The sequence below is a fragment of the Sminthopsis crassicaudata genome, chromosome 6, assembly GCF_048593235.1.
Source record: "Sminthopsis crassicaudata isolate SCR6 chromosome 6, ASM4859323v1, whole genome shotgun sequence".
Lineage (NCBI taxonomy): Eukaryota > Metazoa > Chordata > Mammalia > Dasyuromorphia > Dasyuridae > Sminthopsis > Sminthopsis crassicaudata.
The window spans coordinates 103,692,463-103,715,513 of record NC_133622.1 but is presented as its reverse complement, the minus strand read 5'-3'; the positions used below and the strand labels follow the sequence as shown (position 1 = coordinate 103,715,513).

The 23,051-nt window shown below is 34.8% G+C and overlaps 1 protein-coding gene across 2 annotated transcripts in view; it reads right to left on the bottom strand.

The window, feature by feature from the left end:
• The window catches only part of WWC2 (WW and C2 domain containing 2), a 228,315-nt gene that overhangs the window by 45,787 nt on the left and 159,477 nt on the right, over positions 1-23,051 (bottom strand). For both annotated transcript variants that reach the window (XM_074275325.1, XM_074275326.1), the window contains exons 10-14: positions 18,923-19,012; positions 16,016-16,641; positions 7,491-7,620; positions 5,943-6,023; positions 5,682-5,768 (exon numbers count right to left, since the gene is read on the bottom strand). In XM_074275325.1, the coding sequence (XP_074131426.1) occupies positions 5,682-5,768; positions 5,943-6,023; positions 7,491-7,620; positions 16,016-16,641; positions 18,923-19,012 (1,014 nt within the window). The remainder of the gene's footprint in view (positions 1-5,681; positions 5,769-5,942; positions 6,024-7,490; positions 7,621-16,015; positions 16,642-18,922; positions 19,013-23,051) is intronic.

Here is a 23,051-nt window from a genome sequence, read left to right as displayed (position 1 = left end):
GCTAAACATTAATGTGGCTCGCTTCCTCCCCTCACTCCCTCCCCCTTCCCCCCCTGAGGCTGGGGTTCAGTGACTTGCCCAGGGTCACACAGCTGGAAGTGTTAAGTGTCTGAGACCAGATTTGAACTCGGGTCCTCCTGAATTCAGGACTGGTGATCTGTCCACTGCGGTACCCAACTGCCCCCTAGTGTTATTTTCTATCAAGTCTTTTAGTTGTTGTCATTACCCTCCCCTCTCCCCCCACTTCTTTCTGAGTCAGTTTTCCTTTTCAATGTTCTACAGAAAAACATTCAAAAAAGGTCCCTGGTGACCTCTTTGACTGCATGTATCATGGAGGTCAAAGCCAGAGGCTTTTATGGAACCAATCTCACCTCACATTTCTATTAGCTTTAAAGCTATTTCTCAACCCCTACTTCCTTAAAAGCCCCTCTAATCTAAGTTTGTAAAACGTGACCCCACCTTGTGGTAACTGCTCCATTTCCATCTTTCCTCTCATTATTTTTTAATTAAAAAAAAATTTGCCCTTTTCAGTAAGGTCCCAATTCAAGGCTTTATATTACTCAGGCCCTATACTCTTTATTTTATTTCATATAAAGCTTTTTATTTTCAAAATATATGCACGGATAATTTGACAATATATTGTTTCAGATTTTCTCCTCCTTCCTCCCACCCCCTCCCCTAGATGGCAGGCAATCCAGTATATGTTAAACATGTTAAAATATATGTTAAATCCAATATGTATAAACATATTGAGTCAATTCTCTTGCTGCACAAGAAAAATTAGATCAAATAAAAAAAAAGTAAATGTATACTCTTTATTTTTAAGAGGAAAATCAAATATGTTTCCTATAGCATTTTAAAATGTCAGGATCAATACCTAGATATCTCCTACCAAAGGAAAACCAGCTAATTGTTTCTGCTAAATCTCTGATCAACTCTTACAACATTTTGCCATTATCTCAAGTTCCAGAGCTGGCATTGAAAAAAAACCCCACGTTTTATTTTTCAAGATTTTGTTCTGTGGATTAACCTGCCCATGCCCAGTCTATCTGCTGGCAGAGCAAACTTTCTAAAACGTAAATCGAACCATATCACCCCTTTAGGCAGTTAGGTAGCATATTGGATAGAATATTGGGAATCAGGAAGGTCTGAGTTCAAATCTCACTTTAGGCACAAGTTATGTGACCCTGAGCAAGTCACTTAATGACTGTTTACCTCAGTTTCCTCATTTGTAAAATGAGCTAGAGAAGGAAATAGTGAGCCACTCCAGTATTTTTAGTAAGAAAATCCCAAATTGGTTTCTTCATCTTAGAGTTGTTTGCATGATCAAATGAGATATTTGTAAAGTGTTTAGCACAGTGCCTAGCATGTAGTAGATACCACACAGAATCTTATTTCCTTCCCTACCTATTCAATAAACGCTGAAGGCTCTATTATTGTCAGGATTAAATACAATATTCCCCGTAATATCTAAGGTCCATCAGAATCTGGCCCTTCCCAAACATTCTAGTCTTCTTTCTCCTTACTCCCATATGGACTGCACATTTAATGACAACAGTGCTCTGATGCTGTTCCTCCCATCAGACCCTCTACTATGATCTCCATTCAACTTCAGGCATTTCTCTGGCAGTTCTCCATACTTGGAATATTCTCTCCCCCTAACTTCATCTTCTGGGATTCTTTTAAGTTCCAGTTAAAATCCCACCTTTATCAAGAAGCTGTCCCTGATCCTTCTGAACAAAAGTTTTGTTGGGCAGCTAGATGGCAATGCCAGCGGATAGAATGCCAGCCTGAAGATTCATGTTGCTGAGTTAAAAATCTAGCCTCAGACACTTACTAGCTCTGTGAGCCTGGGTAAGTCATTACTTAACCCTATTTATTTTAGTTTTCTCATCTGTAAAATGAGCTGGAGAAGGAAATGGCAAACCACTCCAGTATCTTTGCCAAGAAAACCCCAAATGAGGTCACAAAGAATTAGACACAGGTGAAAAAGACTGAACAACAACAAATCTGTTGATTATCTTCAATTTATTCTGAATTTAATTTTCCTCTATACAATTATTTGCATGTTATCTCCCCCATTTTGCTCCTTGACAGAGGCTGGATTTTTTTGCTCTTTTCTGTAACCCCAAAGCTTAGCATAGCACTTGGTACCCAGTATATGTTTAATGCTTACTGACTGTCCCCCAGGAAGTCACATCTAGCTCCGAGCATAGTCTTAATAAGAATCATATTCTATCCTTACTTCATATATTTCCATTTCAGATTCCTACAACATTCAGTATCTTATTAAAAGTCATCATTAATTCTTTGTATATGTCACTAAAATGTGGCCCTCGGCAAAAATTCCTCTGGCATCAATAAAATAGCTTTTCATTTAAGATCCTGGCCTGACAAAGCATAAGAACATAGAGAATGGTAGAGATGGAGGGTGGTAAGGATCTCTAAAAAAATTTCTTTCAGGCCCAAAAGAGTTCTTAGGTGAAAAGACAGTGTTCTGTTGGAAATCAAAGTGAAATAGTTCAAAATAAAGGAGATAAAAGGGAAAATCAAAGATGATCAAATGTCAGTTGACATAAATGAATATTCTTCATGATGAAGAGTATCACTTTGCCAGAGATCAGCAACATTTGCAGTGATGACTCAAACCCAGAAGTGGCCTTTTTAAGGGAATGACTTAGAAAAATCATATTAATTTGCCTAAAAATAACAATAATCAATTTGGCACATTGCCCGGATCAAGAAAAGGAAATTTTGATTGAATAAGAAAAGGAACATTTTAATTTTTCATTAAAGAAAGAGTTGGATTCACTCCAGGGAAGAGGTTAAACTGAAAATCTAAAATCTTTTCACCAAGAACAATGTCTCACATTTTGATATTCTTCACTTTCCCAATTGCCCCTCAGTTGGGGAGAAGCACTAAAATCCTCCCAAAGACTTCCTTTACAAAGGATTTAAAATTTTCCTCACAACTCCACTTAGCACCAGTTTTTTACTTAAATTTAACTCCAGGGAACAAGAAGCCTTTAGTGCCACTTCCCTCTCTACTTTCCTGCTTTCTTTTTTATGTTGTCTTCCTCCATTACATTGTAAGCTCCTTGAGAGCAAGGGCCATAATTTTTTTCTTATCTTTAATCTCCGATGCTTAGCGCCTAGTAGGTGTTTTAATAAATGTTTAATGAATTAGAAGAGAAGCAATAAACTGGGAAAACATTTTTACAGTTAAAGGTTCTGATAAAGGCCTCATTTCCAAAATATATAGAAAACTGACCCTAATTTATAAGAAATCAAGCCAATCTCCAATTGATAAATGGTCAAAGGATATGAACAGACAATTTTCAGATGAAGAAATCGAAACTATTTCTACTCATATGAAAAGGTATTATTGATCAGAGAAATGCAAATTAAGACAACTCTGAGATACCACTACACATCTGTCAGATTAGCTAAGATGACAGGAAAAGATAATGATGTGTGTTGGAGAGAATGTGGGAAAACTGGGACACTGATGCATTGTTGGTGGAGTTGTGAAAGAATCCAGCCATTCTGGAGAGCAATTTGGAGCTATGTACAAAAAGTTATCAAACTGTGCATACCCTTTGATCCAGCAGTTCTACTACTGGGCTTACATCCCAATGAGAACTTAAAGGAGGGAAAGGGACCTGTATGTGCCAAAATGTTTGTGGCAGCCCTTTCTGTAGTGGCTAGAAACTGGAAGTTGAATGGATGTCCATCAATTGGAGAATGGTTGGGTAAATTATGGAATATGAATGTTATGGAATATTATTGTTCTATAAGAAATGACCAGCAGGAGGAATACAGAGAGACTTGGAGAAACTTACACAAACTGATGCTGAGTGAAATGAGCAGAACCAGGAGATCATTATACACTTCAACAATGATACTGTATGAGGATGTATTCTGATGGAAGCAGATATCTTCAACAATTAAAAAAATTCAATTCAGTTCCAAATGATCAATGATGGACAGAATCAGCTATACCCAGAGAAAGAACACTGGGAGATGAATGTGGACTACTTGCATTTTTGTTTTTCTTCCCAGATTATTTTTACCTTTCTGAATCCGATTTTTCTTGTGCAACAAGAGAACTGTATGGTTCTGTACACATATATTGTATTGAAGATACTGAGACTGCCTGCCATCTAGGGAAGAGGGTAGAGGAAGGGAAGGAAATAGTTGAAACAGAAGTGAGTGCAATGACAAATTATCCATGCATATGTTCTGTCAATAAAAAGCTATAATTTAAAAAAAAAAAAAAAGAAAGAAACAGAAAAATAGTTGAATTTTTAAAAAAAATTTGTATTAAGTTTCCCAGATAAATGTTTGGTTATTATATGTTTATATGTCTGTATGTATACGTACAGATACATACACACAATTAGTAGACATACAGAAGACTAAAAACCTTCCTTGATGATAAATAGTCAAAGAATAGGAACACATAGTTCTCAAAAATAGAATGCAAATATTAACCATATGAAAGAATGTTCTAGATCACTAATAATGAAAGAAATATATATAAGAACAATACTGAGCTTTCACCACCAGAAAATTGGCAAAGATAACAAAAGAAAAAGATAGTCAATGTTGTAGGATGTTTGGAAGGAGAGGAATTAGCAAATGCCTTGTTGGTGGAGCTATCAATTTAGTACAATTCTTTGGAAAGCAATTTGGAACTGCAAATGAAGTGACTAAATGACCATATTCTTTGATCTGGAGATTCTACTTCTAGGCATTTATCTCAGGAAGATCACTGTTGAAAAGAAAGGCCCCAAATACCACAAAATATAGAAGCATTTTTTCAATGCAATGAAGAATTGTAAACAAAGTTGACGCCCTATAATTATGGCACATGGATGTAATGGAATATTATAGGAAGAATTCAGAGAAGCATGGGGGGACTTAGATGTGCTTAAATAAAATGAAGTAAGCAGAGGTAGACAAACACCATACACAGCTACAAAATGTAAATGGGAAGAACAACTGCCCTAAATAAATGAAAATGAAAGTTGCAATATGACAGAGTTGGTCAAGCTTGACTCCAAAGAAGAGATATGAAAAAATACTCAGAGATGTGGGCCAAGTAGGAGGATGGGGAACATCAGGTCCCCAAATATAAAATTCTTATATGTGGTTAGATTTTCTTTTTCAATATATTTTTAAGTTTTATTGTCTTTTTCTTTTAAGAATCTTTACAATACAGAATCTAGAATGGGAAGGAATGGGATAGAGGGAGAAACCTGCCTGATGTAAAAAGAGATCATGATAAAACATTTTTTTAAAAAGCACTAGAAATCTCTTATATTTCTATATACTTTGGTGTTGAATTGAAACAGCTGGCCTTATTATTCCTTAACCACTGCTTCATTTTGCTAAATTATTCTCTTCCAATATAATAACCTTTAGGGTTAAATGAACACAATTAAAATACATTAACCTCTGCCTCAAGATAATTTTAAGCTGCTCAAGTTATGTGCAAAATTCTTACATTCTAGTGGATACTCTTTCTGCCTCCTGATGGTCAAGTGTGAGCCCAAGGGTTCATAGGGGCCCACCTCGAGGATCTGGGACATCTATAATGATGAGAATCCATGTAATATTAAATATTTGTTTGTTTGTTTGTTTGTTTACTATATTTAGCATCAATGACTTTCACTTACACTTTTGAGCTCTGAGATATGGAAAGGACATGAAGGTTTCGAAGTTGTATTACAATCACCATTAAACTGGAACTCTTAGCATCATATCTGCCAAAATGAAAAGACATTTAAAAAGAAAGCATCATATCAGGTCACTCATCACTAAATTAGGATATAATGTAAAAAATTTTGCAAATGTGCAAGTGTTAAGATAAATATATTATTAATACTATCATTATAAAAGAGCTATTCCACTCCCCCACAACTTGCAGTTTTCTTTACCTTAGTCCTATCTGCACTTGAGCAGTCTCTAGAATCAAAGCATCCTCTTCACAATAGAGAACATCCTCAATTTCACCAGGTCTAGAAGGAAAAAGGCAAGTAATTTGAAAAATAATTATTACCTAGCACTATATATCATGTAATTTTTTGAAAGAGAACTTAGGAGAGTTCTTTGAACATGCAGGCAGTTATGAATGCTAGGGCGGCTTGTTCTTTGTTCTTTTGGTTGTTTGAATACACTTTTAAAAAGGGTTCAATATTATTTCTTGGGGGGGGAAGAGGAGGGAAAGGATATTTTTAATGATTTTCTTGACTTCAGGATACTAAAGATAAATCCCACCAAACACAGGTTTGGAGATGGATGAGAAATCAAGGAATGTGATAAACAACTTTGATATGATTAAGAGCCTCTATCTAAGTCCTACTCTGATGTCTCATTGTGATGGGGCAATGAACCCAGGCTTTCAGACAAAAGCAGGGCTAGAGCAACACCAGATTTATGAAGATACACATTCATCGATGCCATTCAATTTAAAGCTAATAATGGCTCTTTTGAGGTGGATCTCTATCAGTGGATAGAGAGCTGGGTCTAGAGCCAGGAAGACGAGTTCAAATCCAAATCTGTAAGTCACTTAACCTCTGTGAACCTTAAGCCACTATAGTTATTTTTATCAAGAAAAACCAATGGACAGCATTGGTTTATTATGGTCCACAGGATCATGATAAGTCAGAGACAACTGAACAATGGAACATCAATGGCTCCTTCACAAACTGTTTAAAAATCTACCTACCTAAATATGAGAAGGCTCCACGCCAATTATAACTCAGGTACAGTAACTCTCAAAGACATGTCTACATGACAGAGGTGCTTTACCCATATGGACGACAGTACAGATCTTTGAAATCTACATTCTAACACATTTTGTCTGCCCGAGTGAAAAGGTACATAGTATAATAAATATATATTGAGTTAAATAAGAATAGTCAAGAAACATAGGACACTCAAGAAATGACTATACTTTGGATAAGTAGCTGGGGTCCCCTAAGGTTCTTGTATGGCTACTCATGCTTATGAATTACTAGATAAATCAAACAAGAATTATCTATCTAGTATATGCATGATATAAATCACCCACAAAGTTGTTCAATAAATGAAAATATAATTATGCTCAATGCTCAATCAACATTTTCTGTTGTGGAAAGTAAAACACAGCACTAGTAGTCATGACAAGCTAATTAATAACATCTCCCTATTCACTAAAATGAGATTTTTTTTGGCCATAATATTTCTTTTTCTTTTTTTTTTTTGTACTTTAAAATAATTTTGTTTCCATTACATGCAAAAGCAATTTTTAGCACTTGCGTTTGTTTTCTTTTTAATTTTAATTTCCAAACTCTCAGCCACAACAATTCTTTAATCATCAAAAAAAAATTTTTTAAAATTCAGACTATTAAGTTTAGCATAGCAGTAGAACCATCATATTTGAAACTGCATATACTATTATGAATGAGATACATTAGTTAATGATCATTACTAGTGAAACCTACTGTTTTACTGATGCTTCATAGACACCACTATCTCCAGCCACAGACTCGTCAGACACAGCAGCAGACACACAAGCCGTTTTCTCCTCAAGTAAGTGGCCTGCTATCCTCCTTGGTAATTGCTCTTCAATACCTAAGAGGTTACAGTGAGATCAACAATAAGAAATTTTTAGTAGGAAAAGCTTGGCTCATGGGCAGACCTGAGCATCATTAGATATTAATAACCAAATAATTAATAATCAAGAGATGACAAAATAGATAATCAAAAGATATGGAAGCTACATGATACTTTGTTTAAAAGGATTACTTAAACATCACAAATACAACTAAGTTACATAAAACCATCAAAAAGTGAGAACTCCAAATAAATGACTTCCAAGATGACTCCGGATGATAACAACAATACCTAGTACTGAGATAGCACTTTAGTATTTGGAAAAAAGCTCTATAAAGTATCTTATCTTAACTTCACAGCATCCACTAAAATAATGTTATCATTATCCCCATTTTGCAGATGAAAAAAAAAAAAATTGAGGCTGAGGTGTTAAATGGCTTGCCCACAATCAGACAAATAATATCTGAGGCAGCATTTGAACTTGAGTCTTCCTGACTCTAAGTCTACAACTCCATATACTACACCTGAACTCGACCTTCTAAAACTGTGTTATGACTCCATATGGCTCTTGTAACTGAATGTGAGGGTTGCAAAATTATGACTTATTATCAGTAAATGTTTGATTTGTATACCATTTTGATATATCTATATAACAGAGTCACATAAAAATTTCCCAGGCAAAAAGGATTTGCAAGTGGAAGAAGTTTAAAAAGCCCTTATCTAGACTAATTTATTTCTCTTCTCTGGCCCTCAGTGTTCCTATTTCATAAAATGAAAGGATGCAATAGGGAAGTTTCTGACTGTAGCAATGACAACAAAAAATTCACAACTGCATTAATTCCTTATAATAAAAAAAGGGGGGAAAATTTCCACCTCCCTTGAAGTTTAAGAAATAGTTGAAGAGACTTATTAATGGAACAATACTGCCATGCTATAAGGAATAAGAAAAGGAAGTTAGATGGCACAGTTCATGGAGCTGTTTACCTCAGTTTCATCATTTTTCAAATGAGCTGGAGAAGGAAATAACAAACCATTCTACTAATTTTATGATAACCCCAAATGGCATCATAAAGAGTCAGATACAACTGGAAAACAATTGAAAGAGGAATTACAAATGTGAAGAATTTAGAACCACTCAGAAAAATCATGATGTGAAGTATAGAATTCAGATTCAGAAGAAAATATATACACAACTGCACTATGTACATAAAGTCTATGTTAAAAAGGAGTACAATTCAGGTCAAAGATAAGAGACAACGTTGATACCTTACCATGTTGTTTCTGCTAATAATTGAGAAGAAAAGCAGAATATATTATCAGTTGAAAACAAGTTTTAAAAGGAAATTTTAACTGCTTTAAGGGATGTTAGTTTCTAGGGTAGTTTGGAGGGAGTTACTAGTTAGGAAATGTTTATTGTATTAAAAAAACAAAAAAGAGCAAAATAATTTTTTAAAATTGGACTAGAGAGTCTAAGGGGATGTTTATTTTTTTAATCCCAGGATACCACCTTTCTATTTGGCATGAAATAGTTTGTTGAGAGGAAAGACTATAGAATATATAAAGGTATTTTCAAATCCTATGATTCCTTAGCTCCCCTTTCAAACACCTTTATAGTTTCACCTTACATCTTACATGGAGACTCAGAAACTATTTGTCTACTTTAAGAACTGGCAATAATACCTCTATAATATAGAAATTCTGTTTATTCACCATTAAGAAGAAAGGTTGCCATCTGTTTTGTTTCTTTCCTTTCCAAATTTTCCATCTTTATTGCCATCCCATTTACAAAAAATTTAAAAAAAAAAGCCAATAACTACCTTTTGACTTACAAGAATTCCTAATACAGTTGATACCATTTAAAAAAAAATTGTGCTATTGAATCTTTAGCACTATATAGCACTTAACTTTTATCTCTACCTTATATTCCTACATAAGCATCCTGCCAGGAGCAAGGAACATTCATTTAAAGCTAGGCTCTGAACTGTAATAAGGCAAAAGCCTGTGGAGTTCTTTCATCTTTCCGCGAGTGAGCATCCGTATTGGTATGCATTACGCCCCCCTTCTGAGTCATGACTTTACATCTTGTTAAGATGTTTAAGTTTTAAGGCTTCCGATTACTGGATTGATTGCTGCATTTTTCCTTTTATTTCTGGCAGTGGGGATGCTTTTTTTCCTTGAAGATGAAGTGTCTTCTCCCCACCAACCCCCCTTGGTGAGGGGGTGAAGGTGATGGCATGATTTATTGATTACCCCCAGGAATAACCATGGCAGTCTGAAACTGACTTTGACAATGACAGAGATTGACAGTGGAAGGCTTTACAGCTATTCCTACTTCCACAGGGCAGCCTAGAAAAGTCTTGAGTACTGAGCAGGTAAGCAGTCTAACAGTTAGACTCAGTTTAACATTTAACACAAGAAGGACTCAAAAGCCAAAGAGCAGCCTCTTGTGACCACCTTGGTTTGCCCTGTTATCCCAGAACATCCTAGCGCCAACATTCTTCACCTGGAAATTTCCTACTGGGCCCCGCATTTAAATCAGGATGGTCTCTCAACATACCAAGCATGGAGGCTTTTGAAAGCCAGGTTCTAACCTTGCTCATCTATTGGGACAGTTTTCTCTCCAAGGAAGCTATGCTAAAGCTAATGGGCCTTTTTTTTTTTTTTTAAATATTGCATTCAATTCTTTGACATGCGTGGTTCCCAAATTTACCCCGACAATTTTCTAGAACCTTAGTCTTTAATCTCTAACTTCAATCTACTTTACCTGGATTTCTTCCTGTCATCTATTTAAAACTGAACCCATATTTTTATTAATTCCCTCCCCTCCCAATAAAGTTAAGTCTGCCTAACAGCTCTAATTTCTTCAGTTAATGTGAATTCCAGCACATCAAGATTCTTAACATAGGAATCATTTCTAGCTTTTTTACCCCGACTCCAAGGCTAACTAATTAGACAACCTGATTCTAACACACACACACACTCTCTCTCTCTAGTATGTCATATTCTCTCTTTTCAAATTATAATCACCCTAGTTCATGCTCACATTTCTTAACATCTGGACATCTGTAAGAGTCTACCATCTTCCTGCAACCTACCTTTTGAGTCAAATTATATGCTATTAATCCCTTATGTAAATTCTGCTTTTTAGTCAGATTTAACTGTTTTCTGTGCCTGGTTCTTAAACCCACATTCTCTTAATAATGAATGTGCCATTGTTCTCATGGTCCCCCATAGCTGATACAGACTCCCCCTTATTTATTTCCTTATAATGAGGTTTCTCTCTTCAAGGACCAATTTAATTTCCATTTCCTCCATGATGCCAGTCAAAAATTCAAGTTTAAATTCTGGTGCTCCCATTTAAAATCTAATGTCATTCATTCATTTCAATCATGTCCCACTGATCCCATTTCAGAGTTTTCTTGAAAAGGATACTAGAGTGGTTTGCCATTTTCTTCTCTAACTCATTTTACAGATGAGGGAAACTGAGGTAGGCAAGGTTAAATAACTTGCCCAGGGTCACACAGCTAGTAAGCCCCTGAGGCCACATCTGAACTCAGGAAAATGAGTTTTTCTGACTTTAGGCCTTGTACTATATCAACTGTGCCAACTAGCTGCCCCCTAAATCTAATGTAATCCTGAAGAGTCACTTCATTTCTTTGGTCCTCAGCTTTCTTATCTATAAAATGAGGTGGTTAGGTTAAATGTTTCTAAGGTTCCTACTCACGCTAAATTCTGTCGTGTGATCCCTCCTTTCTCAAAGTTCTCAGTGTTCTTTCCTGAACCTCTTTTCTGTACATATCCACACTTTCCCTCTAATCATTCTTGTGTACATCTCTCCCTGCCTCCTCTGACAACAAAACAATAACATTCAGACATAAGCAAAGAGTAATGCAACTAGATGGCTAGCTAGATTTTTTTTTAAAAAGGTGATCAATAGATAATAAATTGTAAACTTCCTGAGAGGAAAATCTGTTAAAATCTTTAAATTTTTGTATAATACAAATTACTGTGCATCAAAACACCAAATATGCATAGGAAAAATTGAAATGTTGACTTGAGAGGATGAATTGATAGACTCATGAAACAAACTCATGTGTTCATAGGAGAAGTTAACTAAAGTTTATTTAGTTTGCAACCAAAGCTTTTGATTTTATTTTCACCAATCAACACTTTGTACCTGGCTTTCAGCATGAAAATCACAATTTTGTCTGTAGAAAGTCAACCACAAGGCAAAACACCTGAGGAACTAGGCACTTCCTTCCTCTTAATTAGTGAACATTTCCTCTGGTCTGCCTGTAGGGACTACTCCCCTTTTCCAATTTTTCCTTTTGTTAAGCAAAGTTTATGGAAAGTTTTATATTTTTTAGCAAACATGGAAGGCAAAAACATTTTTAAATTTGCAAATAGGTCATTTTGAAGAGAATGTGAAAGAAAAAGTCATGTAATACCCAGGCCTCTAAAAGTCCACAAGAAAAAGAAATGACACTAAGAGATTTATTTTCTCTTTTCTTTTGTAAGTACTATAGGAAGTGAGTAACTTATGGTGTTGGTTTTCAGTACCCAAAGTTTAAGTTCACAATATATATTCTTATGTCAAAAAAAAGAAGCAAAATGAGCTTTATTCTCCCTGTTCCTGTTTGTCTTTGCAATGTGTATTTCATTTCTCTATCACTAGAACCTTCATGTAAAGTTTTCTTAATGTCTAATTCACTTGTCTTGCTGGCCCATTATAGGCTTCCTATTTTAATAATTAATAATAGGTAACAGTGCTTATTGTGTGCCAGGCACTGTGCTAAACACATTACAATTATTATCTCATTTTATCTTCACAACAACCCTGGGAGTGAGGTGCTGTTATTATAGAGAGGAAACAAGGTAGATATAAGATTAAGTGATTTGTGAGGGTCACACAGGTAGTAAAAATCTGAGGCTGGATTTGAACTCAGTTCTTCCTGACTCTTGGACTGGTGCTCTATTCATTGCACCATCTGTGTTTGACATAAGCAGGTTAGCTGTTTGTAAAAAGAGAGGATAATAATAATGATGATGATAGCTAACATTCCTATAGTGTCTACTATGTGCCAAGCACCATGCTAAATTACAAATATATAATTTGTATAGCCATATAGACAGATATCTATATATATTTACTCACACATAAGTATGCACAATATTTATACACATATATTTACACACATACATACATACATATGTCTATATATTTATACACACACACATACACACACACAAACATATAATTTGATCCTCACAACAACATGGGCAGAAAGTGCTATAATAACTCCCATTTTATAGTAGAAGCCATTGAGGCAGAGGTTAAAAGACTTGTCCAAAATCATATAGCTTAATGAGTGTCCGAGGCTGGGTGTGAATTCAGGTCTTTGATTCCTATGTTCTTTTTTTTTTAATTTAATTTTTCCCCCTATGTTCTTTCTAGTCTATCACCTAAGTCTTACTTATTCAAGGATTTTATTCTACCAAGAAGGAAGCAGTCTATAAACAAGAGTTTATAGACTAGAGCCCTAGACTATGATGGTGGCCAAAATGCTTCAATCTTAGCTGTCTAAGAGTTGTTAAGAGTTTTCAGTGATGGAACCATTAAAATATTGCCACCATTTTCTTAAGTCATAACTGAAGGCTTACTCTCAGGTGATGGAGGAGATCCTGATGTATTGAAGGTCTGAAGAGGTAGAAAAAGTTTAGGTTTATTATAGGGAGGATTGGCACAGGGGGCCAGAAGAGTGTGGGTAGCCCCTGGTCTCTAGGCTGATGATGGTGCAGGTTGGCAGATGACCAGATGATTGTGGCTTGTTCCTGTTGAACCTGCCTAACCTTTGAGTATCTATGCATGAGAAAAAGCAGTTTCTTAGTGCCAGCATATTTGTGCCAGAGTCAGTTGTCTCCAGAAGCTAGCTCTGTGTGGTCAGAGCTCAGGGGTCAGAGAATTAAGGGAAAAAGGCTTTTTGAAAAAATGTATTTCGAATGTATTTTTCCACCCCCCTACTAGTATACATTAATACAATACGTTAAAGTTTGCAAAATGCATTACAAATGCCTCACTTGATCTTTTAGTTAAAAAGGAAGAAGAATAATTCTTTGTTAAACTGTACTAAAATGGGAAGAGTTGTAAGAATCAACATCATATTCCACCTCCTGCTGTCATGGGGAGACGAAGCAAGCCCATGTAGTGGGTAAAGAAGCTGAAGTTGAATCTAGCCTCAAAGGCTTATTAGCAGAATGGCCCTAGGTAAGTCTGTTAATTTCTCCAGGCCTTGGTTTGGTCATTTGTTAGGGACTGAACTCCTTGAAGTCCCCTACAACTATAAATCAATGCTCCAGTGAAGACTGGCCAGGGTAAGGAGAAAAAAAGGGTACCTTTAAGTCAAGAAAGGGAACCTGATGAATGAGTTGGTCTGGATCTGGGAAACAGTAGAGAGTAGGAATATTTGGGGAAATGTTTTAAAATTCCTTAGCTAACTTGTAAAGAGAAAAGGGAGACCTTGCAGAAATATTTTAAGAATGTAAGACGATACGTGGAAAAATAGCTAAAATTTTTAGCTCTTTTGCTAAGGGAAAAAGGGACCTTGCTATAATATTTTGGGAATGTAAAATGATATATGGAAAAATTGCTAAAATTTTTAGCTATCTTGTTAAGGGAAAGGGGGACTTTGCTGAAATACTTTGAGAATGTAAGAATATGTATGGAAAAATAGCTAAAATTCTTAGCTATCTTGTTAAGGGAAAAGGGGACCTTGCTGTAATATTTTGAGAACATAGCCAGGGGGGCTCCAATGTATGTCCCTGCTGACAGTCTTTCTGTCTCTCTTTTAAAAACAAAACCTAGAACAACAGATGAAAGGGAGGAAAAGAAGGGACAAGCCAGAAACAGTTTGGAGCTCTTGTGGAGCAGAAGAGCCAGGGCAATACAGAGGAAGAAAGAAATAGGGAATATGCAGGTCAGGTGAAGCAAACTAGGGTGAAGGATGGATGGATCTGGATGTGGGAAAGAGCTGGCAGCAGTGGGAGGGTTGATCTGAACAAAAAACTACCTATCAATTAGAGCTATTCAAAACTGGAACAAGCTTTCTCCAGGGGCAGTAGATCCCCCCTTCACTAGAAATTTTCAAGTGAATACTGGATCTGCCTAGCAAAGTCGGATGGCTTCATCACCAGAAGGCTGATCATGGAGGTGACATTTTTAGGTCAGAGCATTTTAGAAAGGCCTTTCTTCCTGTGTAAAACAGGATCTACAGTAATGAAAGGGGCCCCCACACTAATGTAATCATAGATCTTTTGGAAGCCTGGAAGAAAGATGAAATGAAGGACCTATGAAAAAGGAGGAGGGTTACATAATTAACAGATATGAAAGTGCCTTTTGAAAAAACACCACAAAATACTTATTTTTAAAAAAGAACTCAAATTTCTAAAGCATGGTAATAAATATATGCTAATCTTTTGCATTAGCATATGAAATATGGAGGTTCTGAACATTATTCTGGTATTGAATAAGTTAATGCTGTCTTCTATTAATTTTTTTTAATCAAGCTGACTGTTAGTATACTACTGTGGTATATATACTATGGTTGTCCTGAAAGATAATCTTCACTTTGATGAGGTGGCCAGTGTATCAAATACATCAAAACCTTTTCAGACCTACCAGAGGAGACAATTTTCCAATTCCTTCTACCTTTGAGCCCAAGTCACAAAATACCAAAACTGTGAATTCTCTCCACTCTAGACTGTCAGTTACTATTGTGGCCAGAAGATGGCAGAGCAATACTGTACATGAAAAAAAAAAAAAAATCTACCTCTTTTCAGAGCTGATTTTACTTAAAAAAAAAAAAAAAAAAAGCCCCCTCAACCTTCCTTTTCAGAGCTGGCTTTTTAACAAACAGGGGAACTTGGCACGAGACAAAAATAGCATCTTTACAGAATTCCCTAGGCATCTTAGACATTGAACCTAGTGCTAATTAGCTGATATGCTAATTGCGTTAGTTTTAATCTGTTTTAAGCCATCTTTTAAAAGTGAGCCCTTTTCTTTGCCATGCTATTTCTGACTCTAAATATATTTAAGAAATAGAAAATAAAATACATAGGTACTTTTCCAGCTATCTGTGATAATACTAATGGCACTTGGCTAGCCATAATTCAACTGCCACCCAAAGCAGATACCTGATGATTAAATCTGTCAAAAAGAAAAAGTGATTTTTTTCCATAATAAAGCAAAACATATTTCTAGGGGTGCTAATAAAAATAAAGTGCTTACCTCTGCCTACTAAATTAAAGTCAGGGGAGTAAACAGTAGGAAGAAAAGCACGACTTCCCTCTGCAGACACCATCCCTGCCCCCATAGAACTGACAATATAGTCATTTTGTGGCATTGTTTCCCCTTTACCTGTTGTTCCTTCATGTAAGGGTGATAAAGACTGCCTTACACCTTCATTAATATCTTTGTCCTCTGCAAGAGCCTGTGATGTTACTCTTGCGTCTGAGTCCAGCAGCATCTGATTTTCTGTAAGACTAATGTCTGCAAAATGGCTAGTCAATTCACAGTCTTCAAAGTCTGTGGTGAGCTGGTGAAGAGGAGGATCCTGGGCAGACATAGAAAAAGTACCTTCCAGAACTAGAGGAGAACCAGGAGGGGACAGGGAGGACAGGGAGGATCTGGAGGAGAGGGACGTCACAGATTTGGGCGGCTCAGTCAATTTTGGAGCATGGCCCGCTGCTGAGGATCCCGATGAGTCACTGTAGCCCAGCTGGCTGTGGGACTTCACCACCTCATTTTCATGAATGGTGGTAATGGGTCCAGAAGGAATGTAACCACTTTTTTCTTGTAATAGAAAGTCCAGTTTATACTGATACTCCAAGTCTGGAATTTGATCCCCTTGGTTGTTATAATAGAGCTCCGTGGAACTGAGGGAATTGAGTGATCCTCTGCTGGAAGTGTTCAGAGACCCCCGACTGGATGCCAATGACCCCAGACTGCTCCCTGAAGACATGGACAAGGTACTGGCAGAGAGACTGAAAGAAAACCAAACACAAAACACTTAAGAAGATATAAAAATTTGAATGATCTGGCAAATCTAGCTATAATCTTTTCCTTTTCCAAACATCATTAGGAGAATGGATGTTATCCAAAAATAAAATGTCACTGGCTATCATTAGACTTTCCCACATTTAATTGTAAATTTATACTCTTGTGTTATGAATGTTTTAATCTATAATAAGCAATTCTACACTTGTTAAAAAATAATTATGTCGGGGCGGCTAAGCGGTGCAGAGGATAGAGTACCAGTCCTATAGTCAAGAGGACCCGAGTTCAAATGTGACCTCAGATACATAACACTTCCTGGCTGTGTGATCCTGGGCAAGTCACTTAACCCCAAATACCTCAGCAAAAAAACAAACAAATAAATAAATAAATAATAACAGTAGTAATAATAATATTAATTATGTCTTTCTCTAAATCTTAATTAAAAAAAAAAAAATCCAAGACGATGCCCAAGGGCTATAAAACCGTGCAAACCTTTTGATCCAGCAGTGTCTCTACTGTGTCTGTATCCCAAAGACATAATTTAAAAAAAAAAAAGAAAGAAAGAAAAAGGAACCATACAAACAAAAATGTTTGTTAGCAGCTTTTCTTATAGTGGCAAGGAACTAGAAACTGAATGGATGCCCATCAACTGGGGAATGACTAGACAAAGTTGTGGTATATGAAGGCAAGGGAATATTATTGTTCTATAAGATGAGGAGCAGGTCATTCTCATTAACAAAAGCAATGGCAACAGCAGCATTATGACCATCTTCTCACTTGCAAGGTCACATTCAAAGTTTGTTGAATATAAGAACTGTATCTGGCTTCTTTCTTTGAACTCCAGTATAATTCTCTGCACATAACTGATGTTTAATAAATGACCACTGAATTGAAATGCAAAGTAAAATAAAGCTGTCAAAGAGATTTTTCCTAAAATGGAGATCTGACCATTTTGGCATTTCTCTTTCTCCCATTAAATAAACTTAAATATCTCTCAGGAAAAAAATTAAGAAAAAAAAAATTAGAAGAAGAAAGAAAGAAATGATGAGCAGACTGATTTCAGAAAAACCTAGAAAGACCCATATGAAATGATGCTGAGTGAAATGAGCAGAACTAGGAGACTATTATATACAATAACAGCAACTGTAATGGATTTGGTTCTTTTCAACAATAAGGTGATTCAAGGCAATTCTAATAGACAGTAAAGAAAATGCCATCTGCATTCAGATGGAAAGTGAATTGGATTGAAGCATAGTATTTTTCACCTTTTTGTTTGCATTTTTTTCCTTTCTCACATTTTTCCTTCCTTTTGGTCTGATTTTTCTTGCACAATATAACAAATATGGAAATATGTTTAAAAGGATTGCACATATTTAACCTACATCAGATTGCTTAATGTTTTAAGGAAGGGGAAGTAAGGGAGAAAAATTTAGAACCCAAGGTTTTTCAAAAATGAATGTTGAAAACTATCTTTACCTGTATTTGGAAAAATAAAATGCTACTAAAAGAATTCAAGGTCAAATGTAGTAAATACTTGCTGGTATAGTTACCACTGAAGCTACTATACAACTTTATAGCAAAAAAAAAAAAAAAAAAGTGTGGGAAAAGGAGAAAATACATTAAAATACAAAGTGTCCACTTTGATTATTTTGATTCCAGGAACAATAAGTACTTGGAGATTTTTCTTCTTTTCTTTGTCTTTTTAAAAAAAGAAACATGAAGATAAAGAATTTGAACTAAGGTTGTGTCATGTCTGTTTTTTCTGTTCTCTTTGGGTAGATATATGTAAGGATTGCATCTTTAAACAATTAACATAAGGGAATATGTTATTAATTTTTTTTTTAAGGCAATTGCTCTGAAGCAGGAAAAGTCTTTTTCTAAGTAGTAAAGAATGTATTTGCAAAGCATAAAATATTCTTTATATTCCTAAAAACTACAGCAGGGTATTCTGAGGATTAGTTGAAGAAGAACTTCTTTGCTTAAATTCAGAACATATTTACAACCATGTGATGATGAATTTTTTATAAAAATACAGTTATATAATTTTAAATAATCCCTATCTTAATACAAATATCTTATTTATTTATTTATTTTTTAAGTATATCAGAGTAACTATAAGACATTTTCAACTCGAGAAAGTAAAAAAGATGAAATGGAAAAAAACAAAAGGCAAATTCCAATTTCCCTGAAATGGAGCATAATCTAAATGATAAATGATAAAATGGGCTTTAGAGAACTCATGTGTGAGAATATGAAATGCAGGCTCACCTTTTAATCTGTGAATGCAAATAAGTAGTTAACTTTGTAGTTTCTTCAAGTCTTTGTAGCAGTGCCTTTTTCTTTTCTTCCAATTTGAGCCTAGAAAAACATAATAAAGAGTAATTATTTTAAAATGTTTCAGGAAATGAATGAGGCTAAGCAGGTTAAGGAAAAAATATGAGGTAAAGAAAATATTCCTATTATTATAATGTCTCAAAAGCCTAGATTGTAAACTCAGAGTGCCCAGAGACTATTCTGTCTTTTTTTCTTCTATCTCCCCAATGTATTTATCTTCTATGATATTTTCCATGGAAACAACATTCAATCATTTTAGAGAGAATAAAGTTGGAGAAAACAAAGTTAAGAAATGAGGAAATAACAGAAATAAATAAGGAGAATTAAGCATATCCAGACTAAACAAAACAGAATCAAATAACTTCATTCTGATTTTAAAATCAAAATACAATCCATATTGTCATTTAAAAATGGATTAATTATCAAACTATTTCAAACTGCCAGGGATAGGTAGGAGAGAATAAAAACAGATAGAAAGCCTTAATAATATATGAATACAAAAAATAAATATATATTTATATGAATGAATACATATACTGTACAGATTTAATATTCAATTTCTATATTTCACATTATAGAAATATTAAACTGTAATAATTAAATATTACAAATAGCCAGTCAATTTATTGTACTGAATAAGAATATAGAACTTTCATTTTAAGATTGATGAAAAAATTCTCAATCAAGAACAAAAACACTCATTATTTTAATCAGACTGCACATAAATCATAACATAAAGTTATTTTCAGTTTGACTGTTTAGGGAAGAAGACATAAAAGTGACTGGTAGGTCATTCCTACTTATAGCACATTACCTGTATCCATCATAAAATACTTAAACAACAAAAGAGTTTGTGAATTTAAAATAAAGGATTATTTTACCGAGGTAATTCTAGACTTAGAAAAATAAGTCACCTTGAAATATATCAAACATGAAGAGTTTGTAAACTACCTATGAAAAACTCAAATTGTATTTTCCTAATTCAATAGACAAATATTTATTAGGGATCATAGGTAAAGCTTCCTTACAATGACCTAACATAGTGATGAGTAATAAATATAAAAATCAGCTCATTTTCTTTGAAGAAAAAAAATTCTCTTATTTCTAAACTCTTTGAAATATTATGTATGTTTTAGATCCTAGAGAAACATGCCCATATTTTATTTATAAGCATTTCCTTTGAAAGTGTCAACACCACAATCACTATTTTTTAAAAATCAAAAGTAATTCTTGGCATTTTTCTTTAATGTTTCAAGAGGTGTTAAATTTCTGTTTCACGGTTTTTCAAAGGTATGTTTTAGAAAGTATTGGAAGCAGGTGTTAAGGTGGCTGTTTATTTTAACGCAAAAATATAAACAAAAAACCAATGATGAGGGGAAAAAAAAAATCAACAAAATAAGTAACAAAAATAAAGATTTTTAAAGGCCTGGAAAAAGCTAAGTGGTTGGCAAAATCTATGTCTTTTGAAAGAAACATTTTTAAATGAATTTTTAAAACAGAACTTCTCACAAAAAGAATTCTATATCAAGGCTATACTGAGAATTTAACTTTACATTAAAAAATGAAGATGTTTTTTTAAAAAATTGAGGCAAGTTGGTATTTTAGTCTTCTCTGACCATCTTGGCCTAGAGAACACCTCTATTTTTGAATGTCTATTACAAGCACTGCCTGAAAAATTCCCTTAGAAATTAATCATGCAATTTCCTATGACATCTTTTTTTCAATTATGGTCTTGGAATGTCATTTAACTTTTCTGATGTCCCTATTTTGCCTCCTTTGTCAAAACTGGAAACTTCCGCGGAAAGAGACATATATGTGCCAAAATGTTTGTGGCAGCTCTTTTTGTTGTAGCTAGAAACTGGAGGATGAATGGATGTCCGTCAGTTGGAGAATGGTTGGGTAAATTGTGGTATATGAAGGTTATGGAATATTATTGCTCGGTAAGAAATGACCAGCAGGAGGAATATAGAGAGGCCTGGAGAGACTTAAATCAACTGATGCTGAGTGAAATGAGCAGAACCAGAAGATCACTGTACACTTCAACAACAATACTGTATGAGGATGTATTCTGATGGAAGTGGAAATCTTCAACATAAAGAAGATCCAACTCACTTCCAGTTGATCAATGATGGACAGAGGTAGCTGCACCCAGAGAAGAAACACTGGGAGGGGAATGAAAATTGTTAGCACTAATATCTGTCTGCCCAGGTTGCATGTACCTTCGGATTCTAATGTTTATTGTGCAACAAGAAAATGATATTCGCACACATGTATTGTACCTAGACTATATTGTAACACATGTAAAATGTATGGTATTGCCTGTCGTCGGGGGGAGGGAATAGAGGGAGGGGGGGTAAATTGGAAAAATGAATACAAGGGATAATATTATAAAATATATATATATATATATATATATATAATAAAAAAAAAAAGACTTAACAAAAAAAAAAAAAAAAAAAAAAAACTGGAAACTTCCTAAAAGTAAAGACTATATATTCCATTTGTTAGTTATCCCCTTATCCACCATCCTCCACCTGCCCACTGTCTGAATCAGTGATGTCCACATGGTAGGTAGTCCCCATGTCTGTTGGCTGCATCTTTTTCTTTTAATAGCAAAAAGTATTCAAATCTTACTAGTTAAACCATAATTCTGTTTCAACTCTCAGAAACCAGATATTAAAATGGTTTTAATAATTAAAAGACATCAATTTCTTCATAACTTCTTTAAAAAGAATTGGATGTCAAAATGGTAAGACAAATTCATGGTAAATACCCTAAAATTCACAATTAAAGTTACTATAGGAGCCACTGTGGATACTATGAAAAACCATTGTGTCTTAACACTTTCAGTAATACTATGTATGGCAGAAATGTAAAAACCAAATCATAAATTATCCATCTTTTCCCCATGAACAATTTTTTCACCTAATAATTTTCTAAAATGTAATTTGTTCCATTAGTCTTTCTTATTTCCTGAAAAAGAAAAAGGTTGAGGATAATCCCAAAAAGGCACTTAATCTCTTAGTACTCCAAGATAATCTCTAAGACAACACAAGCTGCAGAACAGAGTGTTGGTCTGAAATCACAGTTCTAAGTCCAGAAAATTTCCCCAATATACTCATTCACAAAATGGTGAACTCATTCTTTATTCTAAGATAGTAAGTGATGCAAAAATGACAAGGCAGTATAAATAACTCTCAAAGAATAGAATTATATAATTCTACAGAGTGATTGTAAATTCACAGAGGCTTACCACTATTAGAGATGATAAATGTTGTCAGAGAAAAAAAAGCCCACATGATAAATGAAGGAAGTATTTGGGGGCACAGCAAGAAAGCTATGCTGTTCGATAACGATGCAGGTATTAAAAGAAAACCACTAGGGAAAAGGGCACATTTATCCAATGCTGAATTTTTTTAATGCAGAAAATCTCATTTTATAAGTTTCATCTTTGCCATTAACTGCTCCCATCTTGACAATGAAGTGACAAACTGCTTTCTAGGATGCTACATTTTAACTTAATAGCAGAGAGAAAAAAGGTAAGATCAGAAATATATACATAAAATAAGAAAAAAATTAATGAAAGAAAGGGAAGAATGAAAAAAAAAATTTTTTTTAAATCACGATGGGCCATTGACTCACTTTCTAAAGATTGGTATTTGACTTTTCAGAGTGACCTTTTCATTCTGAGATAATCATCCAGCACTTTGATAAACAGTCAATACAGAACAATAAAATACATAGATATCCAGAAATTTAATGACTTCCACCTGGGAGAGGGGCCATGAGATTTAGAGTCTGACTACATTCAGATACCAAAAGTTTATCAGGAGGCTCACACTGTTCACATTCAGTGATATATAAAGCTAAATTATAGTTAATCATTCTCTGTTTTCATAGCACTACCTCTCCCTACCCCCCATGAAAAGGGAAACTACATATACTAATATTTTTCCATCAAAAAGAAATTTAAGCTATAACATGAATGCAAAACAAAAAGTCAAAAGTCCAAGCAATTAATACAAAATTCACTTCCTGTATAGCTGAATCATCCAGCAAAGGC